Source organism: Schistocerca cancellata, chromosome 2, assembly GCF_023864275.1.
Source record: "Schistocerca cancellata isolate TAMUIC-IGC-003103 chromosome 2, iqSchCanc2.1, whole genome shotgun sequence".
NCBI classification, from domain to species: domain Eukaryota; kingdom Metazoa; phylum Arthropoda; class Insecta; order Orthoptera; family Acrididae; genus Schistocerca; species Schistocerca cancellata.
In genome coordinates, this window is record NC_064627.1 from 705,947,348 (window position 1) to 705,972,750 (window position 25,403).

General features: G+C 45.6%; 1 protein-coding gene across 1 annotated transcript in view; it reads right to left on the minus strand.

Annotated features, from left to right (window-relative positions):
• The window catches only part of LOC126162500 (zinc transporter ZIP10), a 280,789-nt gene that overhangs the window by 39,512 nt on the left and 215,874 nt on the right, over positions 1–25,403 (minus strand). The window contains exon 4 of the mRNA XM_049919048.1: positions 2,950–3,171. Within this exon, the coding sequence (XP_049775005.1) occupies positions 2,950–3,171 (222 nt within the window). The remainder of the gene's footprint in view (positions 1–2,949; positions 3,172–25,403) is intronic.

Sequence of the window (25,403 nt, forward strand, 5' to 3'; positions counted from 1 at the left end):
ATACTAATGGAAAATCATTGGGGAATTACTTACAAGGCGTGTTTATCGCAGTGTAAGGCAATATGAGGTCTTATGTGAGCTGAAAAGAGTGATACGAGGAAAGTGGGCCACCATTGCACTGCAAGAACTAGAAGCCCTAACAAAATCAATACCGAAGAGAATTTTCGAGGTAATTAGGAAGAACAGAACTGTAACACACCAGGATAGTGACTACCTTCATACCAACTTTCATCTAGGAAATGCAAACGCGTTATTCCCTTACTCGTCTTAAGAAACTATGTGATTCCGTCTTATGTGTGTCTACTATTTTCATAATAAATTCGATATTTTGAAGCCTTAAGCATTGTACTACTTCTTTAGTAGAAACACAGCCTTTATATTGACTTCTACTACTGTATTGTATTGCATTTCTTGTTAACCTAGGCCTTGGGTGAAATCTGATGGTGTGTGTGAATTCCTAAGGGACCAAACTGCTGAGATCTTCGGTCCCTAGAATTACACACTACTTAAACTAACTTACGCTAAGAACAACACACACACCCATGCCCGAAGGAGGACTCGAACTTCCGGCGGGAGGGGCCGCTCAGTCCGTGACATGGCGCGTCTAACTGCGCGGCCCCTACGCGCGGCGGTGAAATCTGAGCCCAGTTAGATGGGGACTAAGGAAAATTAACAAATGGTTCAAATGGCTCTGAGCAGTATGGGACTTAACATCTGAGGTCGTCAGTCCCCTAGAACTTAGAACTACTTAAACCCAACTAACCTAAGGACATCACACACATCCATGCCCGAGGCAGGATTCGAACCTGCGACCGTAGCGGTCTGGCGGTTCCAGACTGCAGCGCCTTTAACCGCACGGCCACTTCGGCTGGCAGGGGACTGATGACCTCAGATGTTAAGTCCCATAGTGCTTAGAGCCATTTGAACCATTCAATGGTGCCTCATAACCACACATTCCCAACTATCCTACAGGAGGCTCGTTTTAAAACCATGACTACTGGGATTTTTTTTAAATTCTCATATCGTGTACTCTCATCTTTGTCATTTTTTGCCTTTAATAAACGTGATACACTCCATATACAAATTTTGCACTTGATAAAGAGCCTATACATACAGGGTGTTCGGAAATTCCCGTTACAAACTTGCAGAACTTGTAGAGGGGAGTGAGTACATAGTATTTTGAACAGGAACCCACTTCCGGAAACGTCATCCAATGACGCTACAAAACTCAGGTTATAGACACCGGCGCCTCTAAATGTATGTATATATAGGGTGATTCCGCGATGATGCTAAAAACATTGGAGAAGGATAAATGTATCAGTTTGGGGTCTTAGGAACAACAGTACCAGTATATGTATTCCACTGTCAGAGGTATCAGAAAGGTTTCTCGTTTACAATTTCCGACTCGTTCGTTCCCGGTGCAGAGGCTCTTACTTCAAATTGATAAATTTATCCTTCTCCATCATCCTTGAAAGTTCGTTACATCATCGCGGAATCACCCTGCGCATACATACATTTACAAGCGCCGGCGCCTACAACTTTCACGCTCTGTGGCGTCATTGGATGACGTTTCCAGACATGGGTTCCTATTCAAAAATGTTATGTACTCACTCTCCCCTGCACTTCCTAGAAGTTTGTAACGGTAATTTCCGAACACCTTGTGTAGGTTGGGCGCATCTGACGTTCCTATGCGTTTGGCGCTGGGCCTTGAACGGGCCCTGTCTGCATGTCGACGTATGACTCCATACAAACAAACGCACACGCACATACATAGGCGTGCGCGCGTGCTCGCTCGTATCCACAGCCATGACTTCGCCAGCGATGGAGGGTCACGTGTCTGCAGTATATAGGTACAGAAGTGCTACACTGCTCCACAGTGACCGGAGTGCTCTCATAGGAGGTGACTAATGGTTTGTCTGGTGAGCTCGTAAGTCTAAGAGCTTCTGACGACGGACGTACCACGTCCAGAGTGCATGCGTTGCTTCTGTAGATAAATATTTGTCCATTATAATTATCCGGGCTGTTATGCCGTGGTTGGTTGATGAATTCTGTGTAAATTCCCAACGTTTCGCCTCCGTCTGCGGAGGACATCTTCAAGGGGGTCTGTAGGTCGATGGAAGGTCCAACACACCCACTGGCTCGCTACCGACTGCCGCTAAATTCCGTGTCTGCCCGTTCCCGAGCCGAGGCGTGACGTCACGTGTTTTGAAAACGTCAGTGCAATTGGCCGCTGCCCGCTGCCGTCGATCGCCGTTGCCATCACCCAGTAGTGAACGGGTGGTACACATCTTCTTCAACACCGGCATCCATATACCGTTTAATTTCACGCCCTCCTCCTTTCGATTGAAATTATTAGGGTGTTTGGCGATTTCGATTGGCTCCCTGTAGAGCCTTTCGTAATATCCGCTAGTGCCCGCTAGTACTTGCGTCTCCTCGAAACGAATATTGTGTTTCCCTGGCTGGAAAGCATGCTCCGCAGCAAGCAATCGTCCCGTTTCTCCTCTTCTACAGTTGCCCTTGTGCTCTTCCCCACGTTTTGAAACAGTTCTTTTAGTGGTACCCACATAAACATCTCCACAGCTGCATGGGACCCTATACACTCCAGCTTTTTCCAATGGTTTGCGAGCATCCTTGGCAGGCTTAAGGTATCCCTGTATCTTCCTGGTGGGCTTGTAAATTACGGTAATATTCCGCTTCGTCAAGCTCCTCCCTATTCTTTCCGTTACATTTTTAACAAACGGCAGGAAAACCTTAGTTTTTGCAGTAGCCTGTACGTCACTATGATTTCTGCGTGGCTGTCTCAACAGACCGGATAATTATAATGTACATGACATTTCCGGCCGTGAAAGTCTACATTTTAGTATTAGATAAATATTTACAAGAAATTCGAAGCTGGTTACTGCTTGTTAGGTTAAATTTGGTAAATTAGCTGTAGGCTGGGGTACGCACCGGCCGCGGTGGCACCGACGACGTCCTGGTGGACGTGGCTCTCGGCGGTGGCGCTGGCGGCAGCGTAGCAGGCGCGCTGGTCGATCTCGTAGACGATGGCGGGGCAGAGGTGCAGGAAGACGGGCTGCGAGATGAGCACGTCGTGGTGCGTGGGCAGCCCGTGCGAGCGCAGCAGCTCCTGCGCCGACAGGCAGGGGCCCGGCAGCGCCCCCGGCGGCGTCTCTGCGGGCAGCCCACACCACGCCACTCAGGCCGGGCCACTCACTGCTGGCACGTCGCCTGCACGGCCACGCGACGGCCAAAGATGCGCACCGAGTCTTACAGGAGTATTTAACCTGCGCTCTGTGATAGGCGAAGACCTCGAGCTGGTTCGTTTTTGGAGCAACTACCAACGCCGGCCATCCTAAAAATCGAGCTGTTATTGGATGCATCAAAGTCAGTCAGGAAGAAGATGCTGTGATATGCAAATGATTAGCTTTTCAGAGCATTCACACAAGGTTGGCGCCGGTGGCGACACCTACAACGTGCTCACATGAGGAAAGTTTACAACCGATTTCTCATACACAAGCAGCAGTTGACCGGCGTTGCCTGTTGAAACGTTGTTGTGATGCCTCGTATAAGGAGAAGAAATGCGTACCATCACGTTTCCGACTTTGATAAAGGTCGGATTGTAGCCTATCGCGATTGCAGTTTATCGTATCGCGACATTGCTGCTCGCGTTGGTCGAGATCCAATGACTGTTAGCAGGAATCGGTGGGTTCAGGAGGGCAATACGGAACGCCGTGCTGGATCCCAACGGTCCCGTGTCACTAGCAGTCGAGATGACAGGCATCTTATCCGCATGGCTGTAACGGATCGTGCAGCCACGTCTCGATCCCTGAGTCAACAGATGGGGTCGTTTGCAACACAACAACGATCTGCACGAACAGTTCGACGACGTTTACACCAGCATGGACTATCAGCTCGGAGACCGTGGCTGCGGTTACCCTTGACGCTGCATCACAGGCAGGAGCGCCTGCGATGGTGTACTCAACGACGAACCTGGGTGCACGAATGGCAAAACGTCATTTTTCGCATGAATCCAGGTTCTGTTTACAGCATCATGATAGTCGTATCCGTGTTTGGCGACATCGCGGTGAATGCACATAGGAAGCGTGTATTCGTCATTGCCATACTGGCGTATCACCCGGTGTGATGGTATGGGGTGCCATTGGTTACACGTCTCGGTCACCTTTTGTTCGCATTGACGGCACTTTGAACAGTGGACGTTACATTTCAGATGTGTTACGACCCGTGGCTCTACCCTTCATTCTATCCCTGCCAAACCCTACATTTTAGCACGATAATGCACGACCGCATGTTGCAGGTTCTGTACGGGCCTTTTTGTATACAGAAAATGTTCGACTGCTGACCTGGCCAGCACATTCTCCAGATCTCTCACCAATTGAAAACGTCTGGTCAATGGTGGCCGAGCAACTGGCTCGTCACAATACGCCAGTCACTATTCTTGGTGAACTGTGCTATCGTGTTGAAGCTGCATGGGCAGCTGTACCTGTACACGCCATCCAAGCTCTGTTTGATTCAATGCCCAGGCGTATCAAGGCCATTATTACGGCCCGACGTGGTTGTTCTGGGTACTGATTTCTCAGGATCTATGCATCCAAATTGCGTTAAAATGAAATCACATGTCAGTTCTAGTATAATATATTTGTCCAATGAATACCCGTTTATCATCTGCATTTCTTCTTGGTGTAGCAATTTTAATGGCCAGTAGAGTATTTTTCGAGCACCGTATGCAGACGGCATTGGTTGTTTTGAGCTTCGGTAATAATTTCAAGAGTCTCTACTATTAATAACGATTTTAAAGAGAAGTCTATATTTAATCACAAAGATATGTGGATCAGCGGCTAGCAGATCACTATAACTGCGTCGTGTAGGATAATACAGGGTGGCGCACGAAAAACCGGCTCCGGGTACAGACTGCTCGCCAATTACGCACGAATTGTTGCCCTCCACGAGCAGACACAGCAACAAAAAGATAAACATGTAATAACTAGATAATAAAGAAATAACAAATAAGCTAACTGAATTGATCTTATCTTTTGCATTACATTATATTAGTTGCTGAAAGCGACCTTGTGCTTCAATGCACTTTTACGCGCGCCCCAAATGTTAATGTACTCTTTGCGCAACTCTGCGGCATCAATTCTCACAATTTTATTAAGAATATTTTCCTTCAAGTCTTGTAACGTTATTAGGTTTCTTGCACACACTTTTTCCTGTAGACTGGCACACAGATAAAAGTCACAAGTAAAATAGGTGGGTCCAGCGATCGCGGCGACCGCAATCCTTTGCTGCAGTTTTTTCTTCTGTCAGTCTTTCATGATTTCATGGGATTGACTCAAGTGAAGTATGATAGATGGCCCCAGTCTGTTAAAAGACAGCATAATTACGTCATGGGGGAGGGGATGTGGGGTAAACTGTGCGTAAAATTTGTAAAAGATTCGCATATATACAGCAGCGTCTACTGTTGCTTCAATCCCACAATCCAACTTTCTGACACGGCACACGACACTCCGATTTTTTGCTCGTGAAGAGGTTCCTCATTAATCGTATAGGGATTTTTTGTTGAGTAGTATCTGGTGTTCTGGGAGTTCACATGTCCTGTCAGATGGAACCATGCTTCTCCACTCATGGAATACAGCAGCAGATCCAACATTCCACTCTCAACTGTTTGACATAGCCATATACACTGATGCACACGTTTTGCCTTATATTCCTCCTTCAGTTCTTGGAAGCATGTCACTTTGTAGGGCTGATACCCTAATACGGTGTAAATCACGTTGTCAAGGCCTACACGAAACACTCATTTGTTGCGAAAATTTGTGTGTCGACTTCTTTGGACTCGATCATTCGTGCTCGAACATCCGCCATCACAGCAGGTGCACGAACGGACGGAGCTCTATTCTTTTATGCATTTGCATCTGACGCAGTAATACGCCACTTTGTCACCAAATCATGTGTGCTGCTTTTTACTGGTGTGGAAACGCCAGGAAATTTCTTTGCAGAAATGTCCCGCGTGCCCTTAAATTAGCCAGTAGACGCGTACGCCTCCACTGTTGCGATTCTTTCTTGAAGAGGATACATGTCGCTGAGATACCTTCTTCACACTAACTAAGTTACAAGGGCTTTCGTACTGACAATACAAAACGTAGTCGCAACAGTTTCGAAATAACAGAAGACAACTGGCGAGCGACAATGACCAGTCTAGTACTCGAGGGCGGTTTATCGTCCGCCACCCTATATGAGCAAGTTTCATCTATTATACGTTTATTCGGTAAAATATCAGGACTAATCTACATGTTGATTAAATACGCGAAATAGATGTAGACAAAACTGACGGAACATTTTCCCAGAGTGAGTACCAATCGCTTTCGCGAGAATACCAATAACAATATTGGGCCGACTTTTACAGCTACCTAGGTGCAATAGATTGTAGAGCTACTGAATGGAGTGACCATATATGCCCAATAGTAGGTAACGCAGGTGGCAGGCTTCAGTTCATTGCAATCAGAGTACGAAGAAGACTGCTTACAAAACACTCATGGCACAGAACACTCTTATAATATTATTGAAGTGTGTGGGGCCCATACAAAATAAGACTAACAAGGACACCCTTAGCGTGTACAACGAAGAACCGCATGAATGGGTACAGGTCCGCTTGGCCCATGCGAGAGCGTCAAGGAGATGCTGGAAGGTAGAAGCCAATTATATCGCCAGAGCCTATTTATAAAGTTTCAAGACCAAGTGTTTAGGAGGAAACTAGAAATATTCTACAATCTTCTACGTATCGTTACCGTAGGGCCCGCTGGGCCAAGATTAGACTCACTGTAACACGCACAGGAGCATTTCAACCGTCTGTCCTCGCGGTTCATGGTTCATGCGGCACTGGAATGTGTCCCATACTTCACAGTGCTTTGCAGAGTATACATACAGGATGCACCAGAAAAACAACGACAAGTTTCAGGGACAGGTTCCTTACATCAAAATGAGAAAAAATGTCTAAAATGCGTATCTTAATTGTGAAACATCTCTTCTGCTGAACATGTGCTCACAGCTCTTAAGCTGTGTATTTTAGAGCCCATGTTTACTAGACTGTTTTCTTGTTTTGGTCCATGTTATTTCCTCCAAAAATATGGAAATCAGCAAACTACAAGTAGAAGAGATGTATTTCATAGTATTGAAGGTGAACAAGTGCTCATAACTCTTAAGGTACGCACCTTAGAGCTCGTGTTGACTGGACTTTTTCCTTGTTTTCGTGCAAGGAGCCTGTTCCTACAGCTTGTGAGTGTCTCTGGGACACCCTGTATAGATGTAGATGGTTGATTCTTTGAGTGTAGCTACTTCTGTTCAGTATTATTTAAAAGATAGCTACTTGAACTGTAACCGTGTGAAAATGTGCTCTGGGAAATCTGTGAACTTTTGACAGACTACGTGAAAGTGTACGTGGTGTAGACGCTCTACAATAAAAGGAGGCACACCATAACCTCGTTTCTTTCTTCTTGGCAATAACAAAATTTTTGTTGCGAACGATTAGCTCCAACCCTCGTCACACGATCCATACAACATCGCTTTCGACTCATACTGTCACAAGTAATCCACTGAACGAGCGATGTGAGTAGCTGCAGGGTAACCACTGCCGGCGCGTAGTTCCTGCGAGGCTGCAGTGCAGTGTCCTCCTGCCGCGGTGCCAACTGGTTGTCACCGAGCAAAAGTAGGAGCAACCAGGCTGAGGAGACCATGGAACAACTTCAGTGTACAGTGAGGCAGCCTCTTCATCTTGCATGGATATTCATCGACAGATGTAGCAGTAACTTCAGCTGTAACCCGCGAGAGTGTGTTTGGGACCGTTCTGTCCATGCTGTACATTAATTACCTCCCAGACGGCATTAATACTAGCCTCAAATTATCTATAATTTTATAAAGAAGTACTGTCTGATAAAAGCTGCTCAAACATTCAGTCAGATGCTGATGAGATATGGAAGCGGCGCTAAGATGGGCAACTCTCTTTAAATGTTCAGAAGTGTAAAACTGTGAACTTCAAAAAATGAAAAAGTGTAGTATCTTGTTGTTGTTGTGATCTTCAGCCCAGGGCCTGGTTTGATGCAGCTCTCCATGCTTCTCTATCCTGTGCAAGCTTCTTCATCTCCCAGTACCTACTGCAACCTACATCCTTCTGAATACGCTTAGTGTATTCATCTCTTCGTCTCCCTCTACGATTTTTACCCTCCAAGCTGCCCTCCAATACTAAATTGGTGATCCCTTGACGCCTCAGAACATGTCCTACCAACCGATCCCTTCTTCTAGTCAAGTTGTGCCACAAATTTCCCTTTTCCCCAACTCTATTCAACATTCTTCTGTAGCACCACATTTCGAAAGCTTCTATCCTCTTCTTGTCTAAACCATTTGTCGTCTATGTTTCACTTCCATGCATGGCTACACTCCATACAAATAATTTCAAAAAAGACTTCCCGACACTTAAATCTATACTCGATGTTAGCTTCTCCGAGTGCTCAGGCTACGAAAGCGAAAAAGAATAAATAAAATTGTGCACTATCTGCTGTAAGAATGAAATAGTAAGGCTATGACAGAAGCTTTTTTTATTTAAATTTACGGTAACAAGATTTTCGAATTACTTGAGATGCCAGTGAGGTTATTTGGTGAGACCATCCATTGATTCAGGGAAAGGACACCCATTTCAGACATGGCATTTTACCAAAGGAAAACTGTTGGTAACATTGACGCTGAACATTTATGTTTCGTTCTATGAAATATGTTTCTTTGCATATTGAGTAAAAGTTGCTTGTACATTAAAATCTTTGATTATCTAGTTCCATTATTCTTTTGTCACGCATTCCTTCGTCCGCAACAATATCACTTATTTCCTTCCACTGACACTTATTTTTAACCCTCGATTTGAATATTCAGTGAAAAAGAAGTTCCTTATCGCTCTACGACGTTCAGATGGGCAATACAGCGCTATGTATGTTCCGAAAAACAACTCACTAACTCTATGGTTGCTAAAGTAAGTGCGCACACGTGGCTTGCTTCCAGCCATTAGATTGGTTGCCGGGTCCTTGGTCTCTGCGGCAGCTCGCTCAGGCATATGTCATCCCAGTTGGCAACAACTAAGTTGACACTGCTTTTAAGAGTGCTAACGAGCACATGCAGCGCCGATGTGACGGACTGTCGAAAAGAAGACAGCTCCTATCAGTGGTCATAACATGAAGGGAGTTGGGAATTTCTCAAGTTTATCGTCGTGCTTTACCGGCAAATGCAGATGTTGTGGCCGACAAGTAAATCATGCCACGACTGTAATGGGCGACGACTGTACCAATAGAAATGTGTATTCAATGGACACGTGGTAATGCACTCCTTAACCAGCATACATCGGAAACGACGACGGAAAAAAGCAGTCGGAAAAAAGCAGTCTGTAATTGGATTGACAAACGTGATATTATGCAATATTTTTGAATTAACGCTGCCGATTTCTCAAGATTTTGTAGCGTTGCAGTCTTTGCGCATTACGTTTAAAGTGAGGCTCTTTGTTTTTGGGTGGTGTGTAAAAGCAGCCAATGGAGTTCCGGGATGCGTGATTGGCTACCTGCAAAAGACAGACATCTTTCTTTGTGATTTTGTTCAGTCTTCGTAAATCAATGCAGAAATGCCATGTGCCATCCTCATCCTCAAGATCCACAGGAGAGGACCAAGGACTCTGCAGGTTCAATGACGTCATCTTGAGCATTTTCTCCACTTCTTCCCGAATAATGCGTTGTTCAGCCGACGAACCATATAACGTGCCGGTTAACTGGTGAATGACCCCTAGCGTTGATGCGGTATGTTATCGTTGGCCGCTTGGTCTGCCTTTTCTCCGATTCAGAACTGAAGGCATCCGAGAACTGTCGCAGAATGGGTAACACTCGCCGAAGTTCTTCCTGGATCAGGTCAGATCCTATTAGCATTTCGATAGCAGCTTCCTCCACTGCAGTGTCTGCAGTTGTAGCGAAGCACGATTCTTCGTCTCTAGCAATGAGCTGCCCATCCTGGACTGGGCCAGCTGTAAACGTCATCTGATCAAAAGTATCCTGACGTATGTCTGTGGACATTAACTGTACATTAATATGGGACATGGCTACTTTTAGTCTTAGTGACTATTTAATCTCCGCTGGGGACATTTTCAATTAGGTGTCTGAATTTCTGTGGGGGGAGTGGCAGCACATTCTCCCTTAACAGCAAAAACCAGATAATATCTACGTTCTAACTAATTCCAAAGGTCTTAGATTGGCTTCAGGTCTGGACAAGCCAGTCCATTTCAGGAATGTTATTCTCCACAAACCGTTGTCTCGCATACTACTTTTGACAGCTTGCGCTTCATGCTGATACGAAGTCATCTTCTCCGATGTATTTCTTTACTACAAGCAGTAGACAGAGTTATAAAACGTGTTCATATCCTTCCACATTTAGCGTTTTCTACAGCGCAATCACAGCCTAATCACAATAAAAAGTCCCACACCCTAACACCACCGCCCCTGTAGTTCGTGTTGGCAGTACACACGGTGGCGTGTAACATTCTCTAGGCATTCGCACAAACTGAAACCCTCCCATCGAACTGCCACAGATACAGCGTGATTCATCAGTCCAAATTACTTGTTTCCAGTCATTTACTGCCCAGTGCCGTCACATTCTACACCACCTCAAGCTTCGCTTAGCATTGACTACAGAAATGTATAGCCTTCGAGAAGCTCCTTAACCATTGTAACCATTCTACATCTACATGGATACTCTGCAAATCACACTTAAGTGCCTTTTTAACTCCCTATGCACATTCATTGTGCTACCTGGACTGCTGGTAGACGTTTGGACTCTAGAGTGATTTTTTCCACTGATTTCATGCGATTGTTCACCTGTACCCTCCGCAGTGCTCTTGCGTCTCTGTTCTTCAGTACTTGAGGTCGGTCTGGTTAAGCTGTGGTTATTCCTTTGCGTTTCCACTGTAGTATCACATTACCAATAGTCGACTTGAGTAGCTTTAGAATGGTTGAAACGCCCTGTTGGATTTGTTTCTAGCCCACGTTCGAAGACAACAGGCCTTCCTGACCAACCCTTATCTACTGTTACTGTTTCTCTAACGACAGACCAATGCTCCCCAACTAATTTTATACCGTCGTGTCCGCTTCTCGTGGCATCTAGTGGTCAATTCAGCAGGGATGTCCGGATAGTTTTGATCAGATAGTGCATCTTTAGGGATGACTTGCGGTTGCTCGTATGAGTTAGTGATCCAAAGTTCCCCCTGACCACCTTCAAGGCTCATGAATGCTTTTCTGGGACGTAGATTTCTTTTGAGTGATAAAGCTTCACAGTTTAACTGAGCACTTGGATTGACTGGAACTCGTCCCATTGGTGATGGCAGGAAAACAACTTCTTTGATGGCATGCAACCATTCAGTGCAATCTTTGTTGTACGTGCTTGTTGGAATCACTTCGTCAGTTTGGAGATATAATTTCCACTTTCAATGGGTGCTTGTGAAGTTGTAAAGTCCCATCTGAGAATATTATTGAGACTATATTTTGTTTATAACGACAAATTCAAAGAGCTTTGTTCTGTCATTGATAGTTGTTCGTCTAATACATCGTCTTGTCGGCTGAACGTATTTCCCATTTGCGATTTTCCACCATGTCATACTACATACTGGATTTGGTAATTCGTTCGAATTATATGAGAGATTTCCTCGGGTCCTGACCAACGTCTCTGAAAACACTGACGGATGCTTGACGCCGACCTGAGTTACTGCTGCTTTGGAATCCACTAATCGAAATACACAGATCATGGGAACGATACTGCTTGTACTCCGGTTCCTGTCCATTAGGGCGACGGCTTTTACATCACGTAATTAGGACCACGGTGATGCAGATGTTTCGAAATAACCGGCGTTTCCACCAAACAACGTCACTTCGTACCCACAATCAAGTCCAAATTCGAAAGCAAGGTCTTCTGTTACGTACAACACTTTGCACTGAAACCACTTTTATACAGACATCAATGTACAGACATAACACAACCGCCTACTGCACAAATAGTGCTGCTGTTTATGCTAACATGGAATATTACACAATATGTAAACATTAAAAACATAAGAAACCTTCTAAAATGATAAATACTAAGTAATAAATATTTCCTGGTGATCAGGTTTGAATTGACTACCCGCAATAAGCCAACCAACAACACTAGCCGCTACTGAACATTTCTGTTCCGTAGCTCTCGATATTATGAATGGTGTGGAAATAGGGGTAATTAGCTCTGGTATCTGATAGTTTCCAACGTACAATTTGAGTATTTGGTGTCACTATCTTCCTGAGACTGGCCTCTTTATGAGGTGTCTGCACGTAACATTGGAGAAGTAAAAATGTAATTTGTAATTATTATGAAGGAAGACAGTCAGCAATTTGCTAGGTGATGTTTTTTTTACATACGATTGTCATCACAACTGTGGAGTCGTAAGAACGCCACGCATCACCGGGCAGCACCACAGGGGTCGATAGGTCAACATCCCACTCAAGAGACGGTGTGTGAGGGGCGGTTGAAAAGTTTCTAGCCCGAGATAGTTACCGTAATGTCTGACACGAACGACACTGCCTACTTTCATGGCGACCCTTTGTGGGTACGCAAGTCAAATTTCTGGCTCCAGTTTCGTTTTTTTTTGCCGCTATGATGCGTTGTATATCATAGTGTAAGCAAAATGGTGAATATCGAGAGAATCAAGAACCGTGCTGTGATTGAATATCTTCATTTGAAGGGAATGACGGCCAAGGAAATTGCGGAAGACGTGCGGAATACACAGTGATACGGCTTATACAACAGTGAAAAACTGGGTCTCCGACTTCAAACGTGGAAGAACGAGTGTAGAAGGTGCTCCAAGGAGCGGAAGGCCTGTCACCGTTGCCACTGATGAAACAGTGACTGCAATTCACGATACGATTTTCCAGGATCGTCGAACTACGTTGCACCACATTGAAACATTTGCAAACTCCCATGTGAGTGCTCATGACATTGTTCTGGATATTTTGGGAATGCGGAAAGTTTCATCTCGGTGGATCCCCAAAGTCTTGAATGCAGATCAGAGACGGGAGCATGTGCAGTATTGTGAAGAAATCGTCCGCCAATATGAAGCGGATGAGGACGGCTTTCTTGCAAGATATATGACAATGGACGAAACGTTGGTTTATAACTTTAATCCTGAGACGAAACAACAGTCACAATAATGGAAATATGCTTCATCCCCTACCCCAAAAAAATTCCAGGCGCAAAAATTAGCCTGTAAGGTGATGGCATCGGTCTTCTTGGATGCAGAAGGGGTGATTATGGTGGATTACTTTCGAAAAGGGCGTAACTATTAATGCATCATACTATTGCACCCTCCTGCTCCGTTTGAGAGAAGAAAGGCGCCGAAAATTGGCGCACGGAGTTCTTTTGTATCAGGACAACGCACCGGTGCACAAAGGCCTCGCAACACTGGAAAAACTGCGTGACTGCGGGTTCGAATTGTCACGTAATCCGCCAAAGTCTACAGATTTGGCTCCCTCAGCCTGTTTTATTTTCCCAAACCTAAAAAACGACCTCAAATGACGACGATTTGACAACGATGATGCAGTGACTGATGCTGTGAACGATTGGCTGGAGTCGAAATAGAAGTCCTACACTATTGGCCATTAAAATTGCTACACCAAGAAGAAATGCAGACGATAAACGAGTATTCATTACCCAGAACAACCACGTCTGGCCGTAATAATGGCCTTGATACGCCTGGGCATTGAGTCAAACAGAGCTTGGATGGCGTGTACAGGTACAGCTGCCCATGCAGCTTCAACACAATACCACAGTTCATCCAGAGTGGTTACTGGCGTATTGTGACGAGCCAGTTGCTCGGCCACCATTGACCAGACGTTTTCAATTGGTGAGAGATCTGGAGAATGTTCTGGCCAGGGCAGCATTCGAACTTTTTCTGTATCCAGGAAGGCCCGTACAGGACCTGCAACATGCGGTCGTGCATTATCCTGCTCAACTGTAGGGTTTGGCAGGGATCGAATGAAGAGTAGTGCCACGGATCGTAACACAACTGAAATGTAACGTCCACTGTTCAAAGTGCCGTCAATGCGAACATGAGGTGACCGAGACGTGTAACCAATGGCACCCCATACCATCACGCCGGGTGATAAGCCAGTATGGCGATGACGAATACACGCTTCCAATGTGAGTTCATCGCGATGTCGCCAAACCGGATGCGACCATCATGATGCTGTAAACAGAACCTGGATTCATTCGAAAAAATGACGTTTTGCCATTCGTGCACCCAGGTTCGTCGTTGAGTACACCGTCGCAGGCGCTCCTGTCTGTGACGCAGCGTCAAGGGTAATCGCAGCCACGGTCTCCGAGCTGAGAGTCCATGCTGGTGTAAACGTCGTCGAACTGTTCGTGCAGATCGTTGTTGTGTTGCAAACGACCCCATCTGTTGACTCAGGGATCGAGACGTGGCTGCACGATCCGTTACAGCCATGCGGATAAGATGCCTGTCATCTCAACTGCTAGTGATACGAGGCCGTTGGGATCCAACGCGGCGTTCCGTATTACCCTCCTGAAGCCACCGATTCCATATTCTGCTAACAATCATTGGATCTCGACCAACGCGAACAGCAATGTCGCGATACGATAAACCGCAATCGCGATAGGCTACAATCCGACCTTTATCAAAGTTGGAAACGTGATGGTACGCATTTTTCCTCCTTACACGAGGCATCACAACAACTTTTCACCGAACAACGCCTGTCAACTGCTGTTTGTGTATGAGAAATCGCTTGGAAACTTTCCTCATGTGAGTACGTTGTAGGTGTCGTCATCGGCGCCAACCTTGTGTGAATGCTCTGAAAAGCTAATCATTTGCATATCACGGCATCTTCTTCCTGTCGGTTAAATTTCGCGTCTGTAGCACGTCATCTTCGTGGTGTAGCAATTTTTATGGCCAGTAGTGTATTATTTGAATCGTTTGCAGAAGCTATCTGAGCGTGCCCGCAAGTGTATTAGTGTACACAGGTATTAATTAAAAAATAAGTTCGTATTATGAAAGTTCTGTCATTCTTTACTTGTTAGGCGACAAACTTTTCGACCCCCTCTCGTACAGCCCAGCGATTGCCGCACCAAGAAGTCGCAGCAGTGGCGCCTCCAGAGAAGTGATGTGCGCCGACGCCACAGCAGAGCGGTAGTTTCAGCTCAGACTGTCGAGGAGACCGCCTTCTACTTGTGAACTTCGCGCCCGCGGTGCATCTTCTGCCTCTAGCGAGTCCACACCAGCCCGTCTTCAGTGAACATGCTAGTGGGACAAGAACTGTTTACTACCCAGCCTTAGTTCCTGGAATAGTAGTTTTACTTCAGGAACTGCTGCCTGAGCCGATTTGTACAAAGGTGATTATTCGCTAATAAATGTGTGTGTATGTTCTGGTCACTAATCATTATTACTGTTTCAGTTTTCTCCTCGTTCTCCTCCCATAGTGTTTCCCTCATGGCACTGTAAATATTGTGGGTGGCTACTTGTAAAATCTGCTTCTGTGGTGGTATCAAAAGTACGATACAACAATAACAATTTCATTATCACCTCGAGAACAGTGTTACGTATTTTTTTACAGGTGCTTGTCTACAATGTCAGATCGACGTGACATACCATTTCTCTGTGAAGAACCGGAAATCACAAGAGAAAGCTACTGGTCCTCGAAGACCACGTATTTTAGCCCATGTGCCAAGCCCCATGCTCTGTAATGTGCACTGAACTACATGATGCTCTACCGCGTGCTTGTGGTTTCATCATCCTTCAACCACTTCAACACAGATGCTCTCGGCGGTAGCATGCGAACAGCTTCGACACTCGTAAAGCCAGGTCGTAACACTCTGCCCTCTGTCAGAGTCCCTTATGTCAGTGTATTTCCTCCTTTGTGTCTCGTATCGTCGCTAGAACGATTCCCCATTCGTCTCTGCTCGGCTTATATACATTCCTTGCCGCGTCGTGTGCCTGCGTTGCCACGAGCCATCATTCATTTTCGCGGTCAGCAGTGGTCATAATGTTTTGGCTCATCCTTGTATGAGAGAGAAGATATACCCTCATACTTCAAATAGGATGTAATAATTCCAGACAAAGCAAGCGTTGGGAAGCGTGAATATTGCTGAACCATTAGTTTAATAAACTGCGATGGCGAAATACTGACAAGAACTATGCACAGAAAAGACTAGTAGTTGGAGATATGGGAAAATCAATCTGGATTCCATAGGAGTACAACGAGGCAATACTGACCCTAAGAGTTATCTTAAGAGACACCTAAAGAAAGACAAATGTACGTTTGTAGCATCTGTAGTATAGAGGAAGCTTTTGAGAGCGTTGGCTCGAACATGCTCTTTGAAATTCTGAAGGTAGCGTGGATGAAATACAGAGCACTAAATGTTGCCTACAAGTTGTACAGAAATCAGACTGCAGTTATGAATCGACGGACATGATATGGAGTCGGGAATTTAGTAGGGAGTGAGGCAGTGTTGTGGCCTGTCGTCGATGTTACTCAATCTGTATACTGAGCAAGCTCTGAAGGAAACCGAGGCTAAATTTGAAAACAATTAATGTTAAGAAGCAAGAAATTAAAAGTTAGAGGTCTGCAGACGACATTTTAATTTCTTTAGAGCTGGGGTACAATGTTGAAGAGCTGTTGAGTGACATGTATAGCTTTTTGAAGATATATGAAGTGATAAATCAAGAAACGTAAAAGAAGGATAATGGATTGTGGTCCAATTAAATCAGGCGATGTTGAGGGCAACCCTTGAACGGAAGTGACACTAAATGATAATCAGACAAGACGAGAAGGGTATAAAGCAGAAACGTTTGAAGTGTGGTGCTACGAATGAACGATGAATATTAGATGTGTTGATTGCATAACTGGTAAACAGGATGTGAATCAATCTGAAAGAAAAATTAACGGCGCATTTAAAAGAAGCGATCGATTGAAAGGACAGATTCTGAGGCATCTGGGAATCGTCACTTTGGTATAGGTTGTAGAGGGAAGCAAAGTAGTGACTACCGTACGGTGGTTCCAAAGCAGTCTTCAAATTAAGGACGACGACGACAACATCATGCCAACCTTGTCCAACTTTTTGGGAGTAAAAACTTATGGCGTCATGTGATTCTTTAGTTTCTCCCGGCGAATTTCTTGCTCGAACAGTTCACGGGTGTACTGTCGGTCTGTAGTGTCCAACGGGCACAATATTTCGGCGATCAGTTCGTCAGCGCACCTGACGATGGCGACATATCTGATCGCCGAAATATTGTGCCCGTTGGACACTATGGACCGGCAGTACACCCGTGGACTGTTCAAGCTTATGGCGTCATATTAGTGGCAAATGTACGCAGCCGTGGCCAAATTCGAGGGAACGCAACTTGGAGACGAGGTGGTACCGGTGCGGCCAATGGCCGTGGGAAAGCGGCCGCGTGTCGCAACTCGCGGGCTCTGACCCCGCGGGGCCATCTCCAGCGCTCTCCGGGGTTCTCACCAGCCAGCGAGCAGTGCTTCTAACAAGGAGATTGCGTCTCCTTGTCATCATCGATTTCGTCATATTTATGTTATATGCCTTGGCTAGAAATTAAAGTGTCAGATGTGGGAGTTCCACATGGCCATGTTATCATAAAAGGCATGAAAAGGAAAGGAAAATTTGGGACTGCAAATAAATTTCCAGAGAAGATTTACACGAGTCCACGAGGACTAAGCAAATAAGTTTCCAAGAAGAGACTGTAATTGAAGTGTCAGATCGAACAGGTAACAGGAAAATAATAATGCTGCACAAAGCACTCTCTGCCACACACAGTAAGGTGGCTTGCGGAGTATGTAGATGTAGATGTGAGTCGAGATTTCTAATTCGTCGACTGCAATCAAAATACTCTTTTTAACGTCACGTATAATAAAAATATTTAATTCGTTCTTTTCTTTCCAGGTTGCCAGTGTAAGTAGGCTGTTTAGGTGTAAGTAGGCTGTTTAGGTTTTTATGTTGGTAACGTCACGTGGCGCTCTGTATGAAAATCACTGGCTGTGCTGTGTGCAGTCTGTGGCTGGTTGGCATTGTTGGAATGTTTGCTACCGTAGTGTTGGGCAATTGCATGTTAACAGCGCGTAGCGTTGTGCAGTTGGGGGTGAGCCGCCAGCAGTGCTGGATGTGGGTAGAGAGATGGTGGAGTTTTGAGAGCGGATGATCTGGACGTAAATTTGTAAGACTGGATGTCATGATTCATATATATATTATGACTTTTGAACACTATTAAGGTAAATACATTGTTTGTTCTCTATCAAAATCTTTCATTTGCTAAGTATGCCTATCAGTAGTTAGTGCCTTCAGTAGTTTGAATCTTTTATTTAGCTGGCAGTAGTGGCGCTCACTGTATTGCAGTAGTTCGAGTAACGAAGATTTTTGTGAGGTAAGTGATTCATGAAAGGTATAGGTTATTGTTAGCCAGGCCCTTCTTTTGTAGGGATTATTGAAAGTCAGATTGCGTTGCGCTAAAAATGTTATGTATTGATCGAAGTCTGCTTCTCGAGTAGCACAGGGGGATAGAGTTCAAGAAGTATGCCCATTTCGCTCGTGCATTAACAAATGTTAATAACTGCGTAACTACGAACAGCAAAGTAAATTTCGTTCCGTAGGCTGTTAAGAATAAAGAAACGCTAAGACGTTAGTAAGGACAGGGGCTGAACCTTAATGCTACGAAAGTGAGATACGGGTGTGTGTGTGTGTGTGTGTGTGTGTGTGTGTTTGTGTGTGGGGTGGGGAGGGGGGGGGTGGCAGGGGGGCGGAGTGTCACTGAACAAGGCGAGACAGTGTTTGAGAGTGGAATCTGTAATGTGTTCTCAAGTCTCTTTGATGAAAATAAGCACATCGAAAAAAATTAGTCATTTCCCCCCTTCCCTCAGGACACAGCACCGCGTCTCCAGCATTGATAGCGGCCTCAGTTCGACGAGCAAGGCAATCCACACTACCACATCATTCCCAGCTGAAGCCATGAAGCCAACTCAATGGTTAGATCCCACAGAGCTGCCTGATTGCGAAATTGTTGATTGCTACGTTTCACCCACAGTTGCAAACAGTTACAGATATATTACGATCAAGTGACTTAGCGGGCCAGTTGACACGCGGTAAAGTGCCAGAGTGTTCGAAGAACAACGTATGCGTGCAGTTATGTGAAAATGGCTTTTGTAATCTAGGGAGACGATGTTGTCCACAGCGTACTCGTTGTGGAGATGTAGAGAAGAGGCCATCAGTTGGTCACCAGTAATGCTGAAACAAACAACCTTGTCTTGAACCACTTCCAGCCTGAACTACAGTCTCGACACCATGCAGTTCTCTGGAAGAGTTAACATAGAGACTAGTTGGACCACACTACACGCCTCCAGTCAGCTACAATCCAATTCCTGTGCTATATGGTCTATTGTATATCTGAAGCTTTATGTGTTGCTGAGAACAATGGGCTCTTGAGAGGTATTTCACTTTAAATGCCCATTGCACATAATTCCCTTAGAAATTTACGCTTGGAAACTGGTTGAGAAGACTCTACTTTCACTGACTGCAGCAATTCCTGTCGAGTTTGACACCGATTGTCGTTGACAAGGCGTGACACTCATCTCTGGTCTCTGTCAGTTAGGAAGTTGTTACGAACACCGTTCTTACGCAGTACTACATAGTTGCGAGAGGTACACCATTTCTTGTAGACATGTTACAAAGCCTGCGTTGATACATCGACAAAGCGCGCCATTTCATTCACAGTGTGTTCATGGACACGTTCAAATACGATAACTCGTTTCTGCGATTCTGCTAAGTCTCCATATCGACCCATCTTACTGCGCTGACAGCGTACACACCACGTCACTGCCATGACTTACATCGGTGAGGGTCACGTTACCATTGTAACGACACAGTTATTTCAAGACAGTAACATACACTTAAAATCACTCACTTGCGAAACATAGAAGTACAGCATAGTTTTTATCTGTGAGTTTATTAATGACAGTTTGTAATACGATCTGGAATATTCGAAGTATGCGCCACTATTCTGTAACCATAACTGATTGCATAAACACTGGAGTTTCGGACAGAACACTTAAGTATTTTCGGGTAATATTATTTGTGTAATCAATTAAAAATATGCAAAACGTTTATTGTAGTTGTAAGAGAACTGCGCTAGCTAGGCAGAGTCTTTCTTTACCGTGACAACTTTGAGAGTAGAATTCTGTGGTTGTCTGTTTGTTGTGGCAATGGTGCGTGCTCTGTATGCAACTATGAGCATTCCATGATGACTGATGAAATACATGTGGAGCAATATCTATAACGTGGCTATGCGAGTTGTGTGAAAAAAGTAAGGAGTGACTGTTTTACCTACCAAAGTTTTTATTTTTTCAAACGACAGTATTGTCCCCTTCGTAGTAGATCCCTTCGGCAGCTATATGCCGGCGGATTCGTTGTTCTGGGTCTTGGTAACAGCGCTAAGATGTTTCAGCTGGTAGGGTCTTTAATACACTCCTGGAAATGGAAAAAAGAACACATTGACACCGGTGTGTCAGACCCACCATACTTGCTCCGGACACTGCGAGAGGGCTGTACAAGCAATGATCACACGCACGGCACAGCGGACACACCAGGAACCGCGGTGTTGGCCGTCGAATGGCGCTAGCTGCGCAGCATTTGTGCACCGCCGCCGTCAGTGTCAGCCAGTTTGCCGTGGCATACGGAGCTCCATCGCAGTCTTTAACACTGGTAGCATGCCGCGACAGCGTGGACGTGAACCGTATGTGCAGTTGACGGACTTTGAGCGAGGGCGTATAGTGGGCATGCGGGAGGCCGGGTGGACGTACCGCCGAATTGCTCAACACGTGGGGCGTGAGGTCTCCACAGTACATCGATGTTGTCGCCAGTGGTCGGCGGAAGGTGCACGTGCCCGTCGACCTGGGACCGGACCGCAGCGACGCACGGATGCACGCCAAGACCGTAGGATCCTACGCAGTGCCGTAGGGGACCGCACCGCCACTTCCCAGCAAATTAGGATCACTGTTGCTCCTGGGGTATCGGCGAGGACCATTCGCAACCGTCTCCATGAAGCTGGGCTACGGTCCCGCACACCGTTAGGCCGTCTTCCGCTCACGCCCCAACATCGTGCAGCCCGCCTCCAGTGGTGTCGTGACAGGCGTGAATGGAGGGACGAATGGAGACGTGTCGTCTTCAGCGATGAGAGTCGCTTCTGCCTTGGTGCCAATGATGGTCGTATGCGTGTTTGGCGCCGTGCAGGTGAGCGCCACAATCAGGACTGCATACGACCGAGGCACACAGGGCCAACACCCGGCATCATGGTGTGGGGAGCGATCTCCTACACTGGTCGTACACCACTGGTGATCGTCGAGGGGACACTGAATAGTGCACGGTACATCCAAACCGTCATCGAACCCATCGTTCTACCATTCCTAGACCGGCAAGGGAACTTGCTGTTCCAACAGGACAATGCACGTCCGCATGTATCCCGTGCCACCCAACGTGCTCTAGAAGGTGTAAGTCAACTACCCTGGCCAGCAAGATCTCCGGATCTGTCCCCCATTGAGCATGTTTGGGACTGGATGAAGCGTCGTCTCACGCGGTCTGCACGTCCAGCACGAACGCTGGTCCAACTGAGGCGCCAGGTGGAAATGGCATGGCATGGCAAGCCGTTCCACAGGACTACATCCAGCATCTCTACGATCGTCTCCATGGGAGAATAGCAGCCTGCATTGCTGCGAAGGGTGGATATACACTGTACTAGTGCCGACATTGTGCATGTTCTGTTGCCTGTGTCTATGTGCCTGTGGTTCTGTCAGTGTGATCATGTGATGTATCTGACCCCAGGAATGTGTCAATAAAGTTTCCCCTTCCTGGGACAATGAATCCACGGTGTTCTTATTTCAATTTCCAGGAGTGTATGTCTGTAATATTCTTTTGAATTTTCTCAAAATGACGTTCTTCTGAGACATTTTTCAGTTTCGATAAAAGAAAAATGTCACAGTAACTCAGATCAGGTGAATAGGGGTTCTGTGGAACAACAGAAATGCCATCTGAGGCCAATAATTCCGTGTTGGAAGCGGCCGGGTGACATGGGGCATTGTCGTAGTGCAGCATCCACTTTTCTGCAATGTTCGGTCTCACACGTTTCATCCTTTTCCTTAGCCTTTCAGAGACATCTTTACAAAACACTTGGTTGATTGTTTGTATGGAAGAGTATGCATACGTTCGACGTTTCGTCGGTTTTTGAAGCTGAAGGTCTCCCTGAGCAAGGTTCATCTTCAGCATGTTCATGGCATTCAAAAAACGCTTTGTGACAGCGAAAAACTTGTGCTCTTGATAAGGAATGTTTCCCATAGGCCAGTTTCAACATCACAAGCTCGGATTCCCCAAGTTTAACACAAAGCTTAATGGCATAATGTTGCTGTAAATTCCGCTGTTCCATTTCCGTAACACATAAGTAAAACACAACTTCACTAGCGGCGCTCTCAAAAATCTCGTGATGGCTGTACGGAGCTGAGCATCTGGAAGGGTTGAACACCTCAGTCTACACAGGTAGAACAACACAGCGTTGCCAGATCGCTCGCTGTTTTGTCAGTCTCATTACTTTCTAACACATCCCGTACATTGAGATACTAGAAGAGATGTGCCACTACGTAGTAATTAATGTAACATGACAGTAAAAGGAAATTATTTGTCTGCTACTAAACAGCGACGTCATAGCAACAATCCAGTAAAGTGATATTTATTTGTGAAGCTCAGTTTTTCACTAACAATTTGTATTAATATTCTGAGACTGAAGGATTAAATACAATATAAACCATTGATTTATTGCATTAATTATTTTAAACAACCCTTCATTACAAATTATTTTGGCACTCAAAAGTTTCCTTACATATTACAGGGATCATGTAGGTCTGAATAACGGGCGAGCTATCGATACCACTGAGAACCTATATCGTGTTAGCTGTGGAGCTCCACGTAAAACTGATGTTCGAGGGGAATGTCATGGAACACTAGTGTGTGTATGTAGATGAGGATATCGTTAAGGTATGCAGAATATTTTATGCAATCTCTGGGACCACTGAAACTTTCTACCAATCTGACTACGAGTGGTTTGAATTACGTTCAGCTTTACATAATAATTGTTTTCTCTGGAGAGGATGACAACTTTCAGCATTTTGTCACATAAATAGAAGTGTGTCAACATGCGGCTTCCAAGTTCTCCGGTTTCGGTAGAGTTACACATCTGTGAGACTGCGTCGATCGTCGTGTTTTCTGTATAAATTTTCTACCACACAGCCTTCAACGGCTGCAGAACATATGAAATAAGGAATCCTTGAAGACCCATCAGCCTCCGACGGAGAGACTTCCAGATCGTAATAGACGGTAAATCATCGAGTAAAACTGAAGTGATATCAGGTGTTCCCCAGGGAAGCGTCCTGGGACCTCTGCTGTTCCTGAACTACATAAATGACCTGGGTGACAATCTAAGCAGTTCTCTTAGGTTGTTCGCAGAAGATAATGCTGTAACTTACCGTCTAGTAAGGTCATCCGAAGACCAGTATCAGTTGCAAAGCGGTTTAGAAAAGGTTGCTGTATGGTGTGGCGGGTGGCAGTTGACGCTAAATAACGAAAAGTGTGAGGTGATCCACATGAGTTCCAAAAGAAATCCGTTGGAATTCGATTACTCGATAAATAGTACAATTCTCAAGGCTGTCAATTCAACTAAGTACCTGGGTGTTAAAATTACGAACAACTTCAGTTGGAAAGACCACATAGATAATATTGTGGGGAAGGCGAGCCAAATGTTGCGTTTCATTGGCAGGACACTTAGAAGATGCAACAAGTCCACTAAAGAGACAACTTACACTACACTCGTTCGTCCTCTGTTAGAATATTGCTGCGCGGTGTGGGATCCTTACCAGGTGGGATTGACGGAGGACATCGAAAGGGTGCAAAAAAGGGCAACTCGTTTTGTATTATCACGTAATAGGGGAGAGAGTGTGGCAGATATGATACGCGAGTTGTGATGGAAGTCATTAAAGGAAAGACGTTTTTAGTCGCGGCGATATCTATTTACGAAATTTCAGTCACCAACTTTCTCTTCCGAATGCGAAAACATTTTGTTGAGCCCAACCTACATAGGTAGGAATGATCATCAAAATAAAATAAGAGAAATCAGAGCTCGAATAGAAAGGTTTAGGTGTTCGTTTTTCCCGCGCGCTGTTCGGGAGTGGAATAGTAGAGAGATAGTATGATTGTGGTTCGATGAACCCTCTGCCAAGCACTTAAATGTGAATTGCAGAGTAGTCATGTAGATGTAGAATACTATGTTCGAGAGAATATCTAAAGTATTGCCGTTTTCTTCACTTGCATTACTCCATATGGTAAATGACATGCTACAGACGGATGCCCTCATGTGGTTGTACATCTACATTCAGCAGAGGGATGCACAGGGTGCACGTATTATTAGACACATCTCTCAAGTCCTGTGCTTACAAATCACGAGAAAGGAGTATTTACTATAATCGATATTTACTGTTTGCTTAATATTTAGTTCTATCTATAGGACAGTCAGTCCAGTACTTTCATTATAGCGTGACAAGGAATTCTGAGAAAGAATTTGATCGTTTTGTGCTGAGTTCTTGGTACGAAAATGGATTTCATACTCCGAACGGGGCCCGGCCGGCGTGGCGGCCCCTACAAGCAGACAACCCGCGACACGGCCGTGGTCTGCTCCTCCGCCGCGCGGACGCGCCTAAGTGGCTCATCCTGGCTAATCCCGCCCACAGCGCTCTTCGTCGCTGAAACTTCTACGGTACAAATCAAGCTTTCTCTCCCCTCTAATGTTCATCGCACAGCGCCCGTGATGTTCACCCACGCCATTTGTAATTGTGCTGGCATGACACTTCGCTATACACAGTCTACTCCTGTTTAATTAACATTCTTTTTTTTTTTTATGAATCTACACTCCTGGAAATGGAAAAAGAACACATTGACACCGGTGTGTCAGACCCACCATACTTGCTCCGGACACTGCGAGAGGGCTGTACAACCAATGATCACACGCACGGCACAGCGGACACACCAGGAACCGCGGTGTTGGCCGTCGAATGGCGCTAGCTGCGCAGCATTTGTGCACCGCCGCCGTCAGTGTCAGCCAGTTTGCCGTGGCATACGGAGCTCCATCGCAGTCTTTAACACTGGTAGCATGCCGCGACAGCGTGGACGTGAACCGTATGTGCAGTTGACGGACTTTGAGCGAGGGCGTATAGTGGGCATGCGGGAGGCCGGGTGGACGT